At 40.5% G+C, this 14,363-nt stretch overlaps 1 protein-coding gene across 1 annotated transcript in view; it reads right to left on the bottom strand.

Annotated features, from left to right (window-relative positions):
• The window catches only part of COLEC12 (collectin subfamily member 12), a 266,937-nt gene that overhangs the window by 208,853 nt on the left and 43,721 nt on the right, over window positions 1–14,363 (bottom strand). The window contains exon 2 of the mRNA XM_075316379.1: window positions 8,926–8,976. Coding sequence (XP_075172494.1) covers window positions 8,926–8,976 — 51 coding nt within the window. The remainder of the gene's footprint in view (window positions 1–8,925; window positions 8,977–14,363) is intronic.

Here is a 14,363-nt window from a genome sequence, read left to right on the forward strand (position 1 = left end):
GTCACCAAAGTTCCCTGAAGTAAGGTCCCGCAGTAAAGACCGCAAGATGAGAAAATGTCTGCTGACACTGGCTACTTGGCCTAGGTGCAGGGAATCTTATTGACACAAGGTGAACCGAGTTCATGCAATCGGATCTGCAGGAAATCCCGGTCATCTGCCGGCATGAATTCGATTAACCTTGTGACGTCACCGGAGTTCCCTGCAGCAAGGTCTCATGGTAAAGACCACAAGTTGAGGAAATGACTGCAGGGAATCCCAGTGATGTCAAAAAAAGCACATAAAATGCACAAGAAAAGCAATGTGGGCATTAGGCTATGTGCGCACTTTGCGTCATCCTACTTGCAGTTCTAAGCGCATCCTCATTCAGAAATTGCTTTTGCCAAAGTTGCTTTTGACCACAGAATTGCGGTAAATACGCATGCGTTTTTACCACGTTTTAGCCGCGTTTTTAGCGCTTTTTACATGCTTTTCCATTGCGTTTAGACAGATGCATTTTGAACATTTAGACACTGCTAAATAAAGTTTGAACAGTCAAACACAATGAAAAAAAGGAACACGTATATAATTATTCAAATCATAACGAAAATAGTTATATTTCATATTATAGCGGTTTTATACTATTTATCGCTAAAATAGCAATAAATTAATACTTTTCATTAATTTAATTGTCGGACTATGTGTGTGTGTAAAGACACATATCATTCCATTATTTTGATGTCAGAAAAGCATGCGTTTATGTAGTCCAAAACGCATGTTTTCTTCAGCTAAAAAGCAGGTAAAACGCTGGAATTTTGATGTTTGTTGCTTTTTACAACTTCTCATTGACTTCAATGTTATCAAAACGCAGCCCAAATGGCAAAAACAATTGACATGCTGCTTCTTTAAACGCTGAGTTTTTGCCCAAATTTATGCAAATTAAACGCAGCGTTTTGAACTGCAAAGTGCGGACAAGAAATCCACTTTTCCCATAGACTTTGCTGGAACATAAAAACGCAGTTCAAAACGCTGCAGAAAAGCAGATGAAAAGCAAAGTGCGGACACAGCCTTACACGTGTTATTTTCTGTATTTTTCAGGCACTCCATTAAAGTCAATTGGTGAAAAAAGCAGGAAAAAACACAGAAAGAATTGACATGCTGCTTCTTTTTTCAGCAACAAAAACTGCAAGGAAAAAAGAAACAGCGCGTGCACAGCAAGTCAGGATTCTCATAGACTTTGCTGGGATGCTTTTTCCTTGCTCTTATTGATTTAAAAGAAGAAAGGAAGAAAGCATGAAAAAAATCAACGTGGGCACAAGACCTAAATGGTTTTGCATACGGACGGTACAAGGATAACAAGTGAGAAAAAGAATTATTCCACTTTTCTAGGTGAAAATCGGACCGATTTTTCTATACTATTATGTGACCCTTGCCTTTAAGAGGACCTGTCACTTGCTCAAAAATTGATTCAAATACCTTGTAAGGCCTCTGCCACATTCACGTGAAAATCACGCACGTGCCGAGAGACACGTATTTCCCCTGCGTGTTGCGTGCAGGTAAGTACGTGTCTCTGGTACGTGCGGGACACGTGTGTTCTACGTGTGCTATCCGCGATAGCACACGTAGAACCGGTAATTAACATACTCACCTGGTCCTTCCTGCTGTCCGCGCTGCTGTCCGTGGTGCTGATCCTCGGTCTCCAGCCCTCCCGTCTCCCCGCTGCTGCTGCTGCCAGGCAGTGAAGTGAATATTCTATGAGATTAATGAGCGGCGGTCGGCAGCAAGAGGCAGCAGCGGCAGAGACAGGAGGGCTGGAGAAGGTAAGTAAATGTTTGGTTTTTTTTTCACTGACACGTGTGTTTTCTCCGGCGCGTGTCACACGGGACCGCATCCACACTACACCCGTGTGGTACGGGTGCGGGCCGTGTGACACCCGTGCTGCGGGAGAAAACACTGACATGTCAGCGCTTTGAAAAACGCACACACGTACAAACGCACACGGACACACCTTCCGTGTGGTTTTACGTGTGTGTGCCTGCTACAATAGGGTAGCATTGGTGTACGTGTCTCCGTGCCGCCGGTACGTGTAAAAAATGACAAACACGTACCGGCGGCACGGATGTGTGTCTCAGGCCCGTACCACACGGGTGTAGTGTGGATGCGGTCCCGTGTGACACGCGCCGGAGAAAACACACGTGTCAGTGAAAAAAAAACAAACATTTACTCACCTTCTCCAGCCCTCCTGTCTCTGCCGCTGCTGCCTCTTGCTGCCGACCGCCGCTCATTATTCTCATAGAATATTCACTTCACTGCCTGGCAGCAGCAGCAGCGGGGAGACGGGAGGGCTGGAAACCGAGGATCAGCACCACGGACAGCAGCGCGGACATCAGGAAGGACCAGGTGAGTATGTTAATTACCGGTTCTACGTGTGCTATCGCGGATAGCACACGTAGAACACACGTGTCCCGCACGTACCAGAGACATGTACTTACCTGCACGCAACACGCAGGGGAAATACGTGTCTCTCGGCACGTGCGTGATTTTCACGTGAATGTGGCAGAGGCCTCAAACTGTTTGCGCCCAGCCAATTTTATCACTTTTTATATTTTCCTCTGTCACTTAATTTGCAAAATATTCATATTTGTTTATTTTGGAGTGAAATATGTGAAATCTCTGCTTGCAGTCCAACTGTGGTTTTTTTTCAGTCTTCTCTAGGGGCCTGCATTTTCACCCCACCCTACCAAATGTTGCCATTCACAGCTCGGCAGGCAGTGTGTAAGAATGCTAAATCAGCAGTCAAGATGTGATTGATATCGTCTGGGATAAGTGAAAGCCCATGTCTAAAAGGTAGACTGAAGAAATGCCCAGTTGAACTGAAGGCAGAAATTTCACATACTACGCTCCAAAAGCAACAAGTAGGAATATGTTAGGATTTAAGTGGTGTAGCGAAAAATGGACAAGAGCGGTGAAATCAGGAGGACTCAGGGATTTTTATAAGGTATTTAACACCAAAAATGGAGGTTTTGTCACTGCTGAAGTTTGGTTCCCTATTTATAGATCCCAGAATTTGTAAGGGACGTTTCACACATCCGTCTTTTTGTCGGATTGCCGGATCCGGCGCACTCCAGTACAGTGTGATACAGTACAATGGCAGTGCAACAAGCTGTGACCCGGAAGTTGCCGCGCTGCCATTGTACTGTGTCACACTGTACTGGAGTGCGCTGGATCCGCCAATCCGGTGAAAAGTCGGATGTGTGAAACGGCCCTTAGCTGACTGGCTGATAGAGAAACCTCCATCAGATCCCGAACACTGATTGAAATTGATTTTTTTTTTTTTACATATGAGAAAAAAAGGACAACTGAATGAGGGCATTGGGTGGAAAGCTTATGCCTATAATGACCAGTGCAAATCAGTGGACTGATGTTCCGTCTATATTTAATCCTTGATGTACAGTGGGTACGGAAAGTATTCAGACCCCTTTAAATTTTTCACTCTTTGTTTCATTGCAGCTATTTGGTAAATTTAAAAAAGTTCTTTTTTTTTCATTAATGTAAATTCTGCAACCCATCTTGTCAGAAAAAAAAACAGAAATGTAGAAATTTTTGCAAATTTATTAAACACAAAAAACTGAAATATTACATGGTCATAAGTATTCATACTTTTTGTTCAGACACTCATATTTAAGTCACATACTGTCCATTTCCTTGTGATCCTCCTTGAGATGGGTCTACTCCTTCATTGGAGTCCAGCTGTGTTTAATTAAACTGATAGGACTTGATTTGGAAAGACACACACATGTCTATATAAGATCTCACAGTGCATGGTAGACCAAATGAGAATCATGAGGTCAAAGGAACGGCTCAAGGAGCTCAGAGACAGAACTGTGGCACGACACAGATCTGGCCAAGGTTACAAAATAATTTCTCTAGTTCTCAAGATTCCTAAGAGCACACTGGTCTCCATAATCCTTAAATGGAAGAAGGTTGGGACCACCAGAACTTCCTTGACCTGGCCGTCCAGCCAAACTGAGCAATCGTGGGAGAAGAGCCTTGATGAGAGAGATAAAGAAGAACCTCAAGATCACTGTGGCTGAGCTCCAGAAATGCAGTAGGGAGATGGGAGAAAGTTGCACAAAGTCAACTATCACTGCAGCCCTCCACCTTTATGGCAGAGGGGCCCAACGGAAGCCTCTCCTCAATACAAGACATATGAAAGCCTGCATAGAGTTGGCAAAAAAACACATGAAGGACTCCCAGACTATGAGAAATAAGATTCCCTGGTCTTATGAGACGAAGTTAGAACTTTTTGGTGATAATTCTAAGCGGTATGTGTGGAGAAAACCAGGCACTGCTCATCACCTACCCAATACAATCCCAACAGTGAAACATGGTAGTGGCAGCATCATGCTATGGGGGTGTTTTTCAGCTGCAGGGACAGGACGACTGGTTGTAATTGAAGGAAAGAGGAATATGACCAAGTTAAGAGATATCCTAGAAGAAACCCTCTTCCAGAGTGCTCTGGACCTCAGACTTGGTCGAAGCTTCACCTTCCAACAAGACAATGATCCTAAGCACACAGCTAAAATAACAAAGGAGTGGCTTCAGAACAACTCTGTGACCATTCTTGACTGGCCCAGCCAGAGCCCTGACCTAAGCCCAATTGAGCATCTTTGGAGAGAACTGAAAATGTCTGTCCACCAACGTTCACCATCCCACCTGATGTAGCTGGAGAGGATCTGCAAGGAAGAATGGCAGAGGATCCCCAAATTCAGGTGTGAAAAACTTGTTGCATCATTCCCAAGAAGACTCATGGCTGTACTAGCTCAAAAGGGTGCTTCTACTCAGTACTGATCAAAGGGTCTGAATACTTATGACCATGAGATATTTCAGTTTTTCTTGTTTAATAAATGTGCAAAAATTTCTACATTTCTGTTTTTTTTCTGTCAAGATGGGGTGCAGAGTGGACATTAATGAGAAAAAATTGCCTTTTTTTGAATTTACCAAATGGCTGCAATGAAACAGAGTGAAAAATGTAAAGGGGTCTGAAAACTATCCGTACCAACTGTATTAAAAAGATGACATTCAGATGTCGTAAAAACCCAACATATGGATGAAATACTGATGGCATACAGATGTCATTACTAATTAAGTACAAGAATGAAAACTAAACCCATTAGGCCGCCTGTACTAGCTTTAAGTTTTGTTCTGGCTTTTTCCTGCAGTTTCTAAAGCCAAAATAATTTGTATAGAGAATGTATAAATGACAGATCCTACTTCTCTTTTTTTAATCAAAGCTTCCAAAAAACCCCAAAAAACCCCCAAACCCTGACGAAAACCTGCATGTATGCACGTAGCCGTACATGGACACTATTTACACGCCTGCATGTATCATCATGGGGCACACCTTGTTGTTTCAGGATCCACTTTCTGTATTCAGAAGAGCAGCTGACAGCGTCTCAGACATTTTAAATCTTTGCTTCAGGAAATGTGAAAAAAGTCATCTGCCCCACCTAAAAGCTTGGGAAATTAACCAAGTACAACAGTAAACCTGATTTTGTCATAGTCTACCTAAAGGGATGAAAATCTGGAGAATGTCAGCTAAGACCAATGACAGCGTATAAATAATTTACATTTTTATGTCGCATTCTATTTCTCCAAATGTTTTTAAATAGACTGTAGACTGAACAATAAACTCTTTTGCTGAACTCCGTAGAGGATATTTGGTCAGATGAAATTGTGCCAAAAAGTGACCAACAAATGTTTCCAGCTGCCTGTAATTCAGAAGTGAAAGCCAGATTAAATATACTCTCGCAATATGTGGGATCAGCAGTTTGCGTGTTTGACTTACTCTCTCATATGAAGACATAACAGAGTTACTCTACCCTTAAGCATCGCAGCTACAGAATGCCGAAATCTTTTGAGCCTTACATATTGTACAAGTTCTGGTAAATATTTAACAATTCAGTTTCATGACATATATATCATTATCAGTGTGTTTAAATAACTCATTAGAAGAACCATTCACAAAGTATCAGGTAGACAGGTCATGAGACCATAAAAAGTATCAACACAAGTCAAATAAGCATAATATTCGATCGGCACAAGCCAGGCATTGGTTAATTCCCTATATGCAGCATATGGGTGCTTCAAAATGTACAGCAATGATATACCCATAAATATGTGCCTTTCTAATGATTTGTCACGCAGTGACTACGGAGTTTCCACCAGGTATACAGGAACCCCTGGCGAGCGCCGCAACACACAGAGTACACTGGAAACACATTAAAATGGTGGGTCCTAGAGCTAGGGAAAGGGGAGCAGGGCCACCTCCTAAACTCACCTGAGGCTGATCCCTGCACTCCCTAACATCACCATATGAGTTATTTCACCCTGTTGCTGATCACATGCCTATCCCAATCCCTATCCTATATATTGTCTAGTGAGCAGGGCAGCAGGAACGCCAGTCCCGCTCTAGGTTAAAGACACAGAGAGGATTAGACAGACAAGGATAAAATAAACAGCAATCATACAAAGCACTCCAAACAACAAGAGGTAATAATGAGGAACAGATCAATGAACAAAAACTAAAAAGGAATAAAGAAGGGAAAAACACAACTCCGCTTTCAAACAGCAAACTCCAGCAACGGATCTCTGAATGTCTTCCTGGTCCACAGCTCACAGGTTCTCTCTAGAGGCAAGCTAAGCAAAAGCTATCACCAGCAATTACCTGGGCAGGGAGAGGCGTCTTTATAGTAGAGGAAATTAGCAACTCAGAAAAGCTGGCTATAGCTTTCATCCAGAGATTAGGAGACCAGAGGAACTGCCTAACCCTAGCAGCACCAGATAAAGGAGAATCTGCACAGTCAGCTGTATTAACCTGAGCAATTGTGTATGTAGCCCTGCTCTGTAATCTTCTGACACTAGAAATAGGAGGAAACATGCTCCATAATGGTACCCTTGTGACATGAATAATGTGATGCGAGTGCTTTATTTAGCCAAAATTAAACTTTCAGCCAGAAAAAAACTCCAAAGTGCCATCCAATAGCCTCTGCTGTCTAACTTACTGTCCACTGGGGGCAGCAAAACCATACTCTGTATACATTAAAATGACATATATTTCACCTCTGACCTCTATTAAATAAAAAATGAGACACTAGGAGATAATGGTCTCCTATCAGCCCATCAACATAGGATCAAGAGGTCATATCATTAGATTCTCCTAGTGACCAGTGGTTTTGACGTGACATGAATGGAGATGACAAATGTGTTATAAATAACGCTGTACATGCATATATTAAAATTTTCACAGTTAAGCCATAAACCATTAACAATACTTATCCTAAATGGAATTTATCTGGCTTTCAGGAATAAAAAAGTTTTAGTAATTTATTTTACGCTGATATAGTGTCATGGAGCACAGCTTATATAGACCATTGTCAGTAACATGGCCAACGCAAAACACTTTAAACACTAGAAGACATGTTTAAAAATTCCTCTCCATTCCATTCATAGAATTCTTAAATATAAAGTTATGCAAATGTCTAAATCGTCTTCTTGCTGCCACAGAGTATTTGTAATTTATTTATCTAGCTAAGTGATCTGAAAGATGGGTTCCTGCTCAGTTTTGACAACTCTCTCTGCTATCCCCTTCCTTTTTTCTGTTAGAAATAGTAGTAGGGAGGGCGTTCTACTGAGATATCCAGTCTGGAAAAGCTTCTACAGCCTCAGGGAGGGCAGACAAAGCAGGGAAAGTACAGTACATAAAGAGGAAATAAGTACAGGATAGAAGCTGTGCTAATATATGAGCTAATGAGAGCACCAGAACCCTGAATATGTACAGAGCTCACATCAGCCTATATTACTGGGAGACAAATTCCCACCAGAGAAAAATCTGAATCGTAGATCAGGCACGCACACATCATTTTCACTGGGTATCAAGTGGGCTTTACACGGTACGATATTTCTAGCAATTGCTAGTGATATCGTACGCAAAAGCACCCGCCCCCGTCGTGCATGCGATATCGTGTGATCGCTGCGGCAGTGAACATTATCGCTACGGCAGCGTCACACACACTTACCTGGTCGGCGGCGGCGCTGTGACTGCCGAACAATCCCTCCCTCAAGGGGGAGGTGCGTTCGGCGTCATGGTGACGAACATCCCGCCCACCTCCTTCCTTCCTCATTGTGGGCGGGACGCAGGTAAGGTGAGGTTCCTCGCTCCTGCTGTGTCACAAACAGCGATGTGTGCTGCTGCAGGAACGAGGAACAACATCTATAAACAACCATTAACAATTTTTGGTTTTAGGACAACCTCTCCATGGTGAATGATTTTCACCACTTTGGAGGACGTCTAAGGTCGCTGGCAAGTGTCACACGCTGCGATACCGATAATGACGCTGGGTGTGCATCACTAACAACGTGACCCCGACGATAAAACATTAACGATATCGTAGCGTGTAAAGCCCCCTTAAAGAAAGAATGAAGATTGCAGATTGAAAAGACAAGGTTATTTAGATTTACTAAAGCTAAATTTTATTTAGATTTACTAAAGGTTATACCTGTTCACTTGGCTCATGGGCTGTATGGATGGGTCTTCAGTAGTGATGGGGGAGGAACTACCACACACAGGTACACGAGTAGTTGGATGCTTGGATGGGCGCGACTTGTTTACTGAGTATAATGGAAGTTAGTGGGCAACTTGAGCATTTTTCTGGAAGATGTCCTGGAAAAATGCTCCAGAACCCCATTATACTCGGTACTCGAGTCGCGCCCATCCAAGAATTCAACTGCTCATTACGAGCATTGACCACCCGAGCATGACAGTGCTCGTTCATCACTAGTCTTCAGCTCACGCTCCATATTGTTTCATTGATTTAGTAAGAAAATTACCAGATTACAGGTAAAATAAATATAAGAAGTGTTCAGTTTGGAAAAAAATGCATGACTTACCAAATCTTTTATATCCAAAGGACTGCACCTCGTCTTCTTCTGCAAAATCGTCTATAAAAAAAAAAAAGAAAAAGGTTTTAAAATCATGCCGTTATATTCAGTAAAGTCCATCTAGGCCGAACAGTTCTCACGCAAAGGAAGGTAAAACTATCTGTATGAGTTGAAAGCTTATTTTCCTTATCTTGGAATTTTATTTTCCAGCCTCCAGGCATGAAAGTGCCCTAACTGGTGCTACTGGGGCTAATGCCAGTGCAAGATGACCACGTCAGGGGCAAGGAGGGCACATTTCACTCATTGCTATAAGCATATTGACCCTAATATTCATGTTTCCTGAGTTGTCTGAACTTGATGATCTTCAGTGTACATAACCGCTCAATTATAGCAGGGTTATTCCTGAATTAGCAAGATAGGTGATAGTTTCCTAATTGCTGGAACACTGAAAAGGCTCATTGGAATATAGTGCTAGCACTGTACTGACGTTCTCTGACTGTCCCATAAGCAGAGCATGGAACAGTAGATGGCACACATATGTGCCTACTGCTTAATTCTAAGCGCTCTCTTTTAGGATGAGCGAGGACCGCAGTAGTTAGACCCCAGCAATCTGCAATTGGATAGGTAGTATTTGGCCCACTTTAGAATAACCCTTTAACCCCCTTAATGACGTACGACATACATTTTCGGCACTTAGAGGTGTATGGACTGGGTTTCATGCGTCGATTGCTACCATAAATTATTTACTGGTCAATGTCAGTAACTGATAGGGACATTTAACACTAGAACTACTGGACTCGTGACACCTATATAGAAATACATGGTGCAAAGTAGTCAAAATGACTACCTCAGTAGTTCTAGTGTTAAATGGTGCAATTGCTGGTGCACTCACACACTGTCTCCCATCGGCCTCATCAGTGGATTACCATGGCAGGCAGTGCACTGCTGAAGCCCAAGTGCCATATGTAGTCCTTTGTTTTTTCAATTTTTTTTCTATTTACAACATTTAAAGGACAAAATTTTATTTTTTTTAACAAAATACAATAAAAAGCAATTAAAATGTACGTATCCCAAAATTATATAACTACAGCTTAGAATACGAAGCCCTCACCCAGATCCATAAATGGAAAAATAAAAAAAAGTTGCTAGTCTTAGAATATGGTAACACATATATTAAATACAATGTTCACCACTGACCTTGCAGCATGAAGAAGGAAAAGTAGGGAAATTATAGAAATTACAGGATAAATACACATGTTAATGATATGCAAATGATGAAGAAATGGAAATAATATTTACAAAATCCCTCGATTTAATCATTATTGAGTATGAGCACCATTTGCAGAAATATAAGTATTTACCCATTTTGGTATGCCATCAATGAAATTATTAATAGTTGTCTGTGAACATAAATCATCAAGATCTGCTGCTGGCAGCTCCCTTTGCAATTGCCGATCAATGGCATACCAGATGTGCTCATTAGGAGATGAGTCTGCAGGTCATGGTTACATTTTTAGGCCATGCAGGCTGTCACAGTAGCACCAAAATCATGCGGCCTAGTGTCCCCTGTAGACTGTGAGCCCTCGCGAGCAGGGACCTCTCTCCTATACCAGTCTGTGCCTGGTATTGTTCATAATTATTGTACTTGTTTTTTATTATGTATATCCCTTTTCATGTGTAAAGCGCCATGGATTAAATGGCGCTATAATATTAAATACTAATACTTATGCTTATAGACACCATCTGCAATATCTATCTGAGCTGCCAATTGAAGTTATTATAAAGATACGTTCAAATCTCACCAAGGACAACATTTGTGGGGAGTTTGTATGTTCTCCCCGTGTTTGCATGGGTTTCCCCTGAGTTCTCTGGTTTCCTCCCATAATCCCAAGACATACTGATAGGGATTTTAGATTGTGAGCCACAATGGGGACAGAGTTGCTAATGTATGTAAAGCTGTGGAATTAATGGTGCTATATAAGTGAATAAATATTATCATTAAAGTTAATTCAATGATGAAGAAGAAGCCTTCTAGATCTCCAAAGAGTTCATCGACCACTCCTAGCTTTTCAAGAGACAATCGTAGACAATAATTGATGCAGGATATGTATACTCAGATGAAAAACTAAATACAAGATGATAGACAGCATAGGCAGTAGGTTTATTATTGGAATTCATCTCTGTCTATAGAATGCTAAAAATGTGAACATAAGACATGAAAGAAAAAGTTAGAAAACATCCAGGAAATGAGGTCGTAATAAAAGTCAGACATTTTTTTTAACTTGGTGCCCAGTGACAAAGAAAGTTAATATAACAACTGGATATTTATGAACATGAACAAAATGCAGGAAATTTGCATTACTTCAGTCATATAGTCTTCTATATAAAGAAGCTTGGAGACAAATATATACAGTATATACACTGCTCAAAATATTAAAGGGAACACTTAACCAACCGAATATAATGCCAAGTTAATTTGAACAGCAGACATGTGAGGCTAACCGGTGCCGGTGGATCTCTGATCCACCGGCACCTGTTAGCCCCTTAGATAACGATATCAAAATGTGACAGCGCAATTTAAATGGCTGCGGCGGGGAACGCGCCATTTCCCGACGCTATCGGAGGCCCCGTGACGCGATCACGGGGAACCAATGATTGCAACGGTTCATGTGAGGACTCCTGTCACTATCATGACGTATTTCCTGTTAGAGCTGACAGAATGCTGGCTCTCACAGGAACGCAGCATTTCTGCTGATCAGAGCTGTGCAGCTCTAGTCAACAGTAATGCACAGGCAGTCAGACTGCTGATCCATATAATCCCCTAGGGGACTAGTAAAATAAAAAATGTAAAAAAAAAGTTTTAAAAAATATGAAAAAATAAGAAAAACCTAAACGTTCAATTCACCCCATTGAAAATATAAGTTAAAAAAATATACACATTTGGTATTGTCGCGTTAAGAAATGCTCGATCTATCAAAATATAAAATCAAATAATCTGATGTGGCATGGTGTGGCAAAAAAAAATTTACAAACTCTAAAATTACATTTTTATAGTTGCCGCACACATTTTTTAAAATGCAATAACAGGTGATAAAAATGCAGCATCCACTCAAAACTGGTATAATTAAAAATGTCAGTTCACAACGCAAAAAATAGGCCACCAATGAGCCCCAGGTCTCAAAAATTAGAACGCTATGAGTCTCAGAATATAGCCCCAAAAGCGCAATTATTTTTTGGGATAAATGTCTGAAATTTTTTTTAACCCCTTAGATAAAAGTAGGAGTATACCTCTTTGATATCTACAAACTTGTACTGACTTGAGGCATCATATCAACACATCAGTTGTACCATATAGGGAACACGGTGAGTAAATTATCCCAAATACAATCGTGCAATTGCAATTTTTTGGCAATTTGACCGCACTTGGAATATTTTTCCCATTTTCCAGTACAATATATGGTAAAACTAATTATTTAATTTAAAAGTTCAACTAGTCCCGCAAAAACAAGCCCTCATATGGTATTATTGACGGAAAAGTAAAAAAATGATGGCTCTTGCAAAAGGGGAGCAAAAAATGAAAACGGAAAATCACCGGGGGGTAAAGGGGTTAGGGATATACTACTAGAATCCTGTAGAACAACTATACCCTCTGGTAATAAAATATCCAGGAATAAAAAGAAACAACTTTAGATAAATAAGACAGTACAAAGTATAGTAAGGCAGAAACAAAGGGCATTCAAAACCTTGAAGGCTGAGAATACAGAAATAGCATTTCAGGAGTATAAAGATCGCATTAGGATATGTAAAAAAGAAATCAAGCTAGCAAAGTTAACTACTGAAAGACAAATCTCAAACAACATTAAAATGAATACCAAAAATTGTAATAAATACATTAATGCCAAAAAGAAAACAATGGATGGTATTGGCCCCTTTATAGATAACAGGATAATTTTAGAGGACAAAGAAAAGGCTGACATATTAAATGGGCACTTTTCATCCGTGTTCACCAATGAACTAACTGTTCCAGGTATCATTCAACAAGGCAAAAATGAAAGTAAATCACCTGATACAAATAGTTGAAAACAAGAAGTATGGCTGCATCTGAGTAAACTAAATATTGACAAATACCTTGAGCCAAATGGCATTGATCCATGGATATTGAGGAAATTAAGCTCAGATTACTGTATCTCATCTTCTCAGACTCTGTTGTAACAGGGTTGGTGTCTCAGGATTGGTGGATGGCTGATGTGGTAGCAATATTTAAGAAAGGTAATAAGGTAAATCAAGGCAACTACTGTCCGGTAAGTTTGACATCAGTGGTGTTCAAAATTTTTTAGGGGTCCTTTTAAGAGATGAAATACAAAAATATATTGCAGAGAATAATATAATAATTGACAACCAGAATGGATTGATGAAAGATAAGTCGTATTTAACCAACAACATGTTGCAAATCTGTATATTGGTAATGCAGCTGATTTATCTAGACTTTGCACTTGATACTGTACCACATAAAAGCCTTATACTACTGCTCCAGAAGCAGGGACTGGGAGAAACTATATGCAGATGGGTAAGAAAGTGGCTAAAAGATAGGAAACAAAGAGTCGTCATAAATGGTACATTCTGTAATTGAGCTTTAGTCAGCAGTGGGGTGCCACAGGGATCTGTGCTAGGACCAATTCTTTTTAATTTCTTTATTAATGACCTTGTGGATGGGATAGATAGTAAAGCATCATCTTTGCTGATGACACCAAACTATGTAGGATATTAAAAACTGACCTTGAATATGCATTATTACAAAGAATCTGGATAAGATGTCTGAATGGTCAGATACTTTGCAAATTAGATTTAATGTTGATAAATGTAAATTATTGCCTGTAAGACGGAGTAATCCTATAACTGCGTATACATTAAATCGAAGTAAACTCAGGACTACAGAACAGGGGGAAGATTGGATATTCTGGTTCCAAGTAAGCTGAGCAGCAGCACTCAATGTCAGGCAGCAGCTGCTAAAGCAAACAAGATTTTATGTTATTAAAAAGAGAGATTAAAACCTGTGATCCCAAAGTATTATTACCCCTCTATAAATCACTTGTCAGACCATATCTAGAATATGGGATTCAGTTTGGGGCTTAACATTTTAAAAAGAAAATTCAGAAGTTATAGTAGGTTGAAAGGTGGATGACTAAATTATTGCAAGCAATGGAAGGCCTCACATATGATGAGAGGTTGGAAAAGTTAGATATGTTTAGCTGCGAAAAAAGATGTCTCAGAGGAGATCTCACTTATATGTATAAATACATGTGTGGTCAATATAAAGGACTGGCACATGACTTATTCCTTCCAAAGACAATACAAAGGACCAGGGGACAGTTATTACGGGTGGAACAAAGGCAATTCCAGCAGCTAACTAGGAAAGGGTTTTTTATAGTTAGAGCAGTCAGACTGTG

The sequence above is a fragment of the Anomaloglossus baeobatrachus genome, chromosome 6 (assembly GCF_048569485.1).
Source record: "Anomaloglossus baeobatrachus isolate aAnoBae1 chromosome 6, aAnoBae1.hap1, whole genome shotgun sequence".
In the NCBI taxonomy this organism is placed as follows: domain Eukaryota; kingdom Metazoa; phylum Chordata; class Amphibia; order Anura; family Aromobatidae; genus Anomaloglossus; species Anomaloglossus baeobatrachus.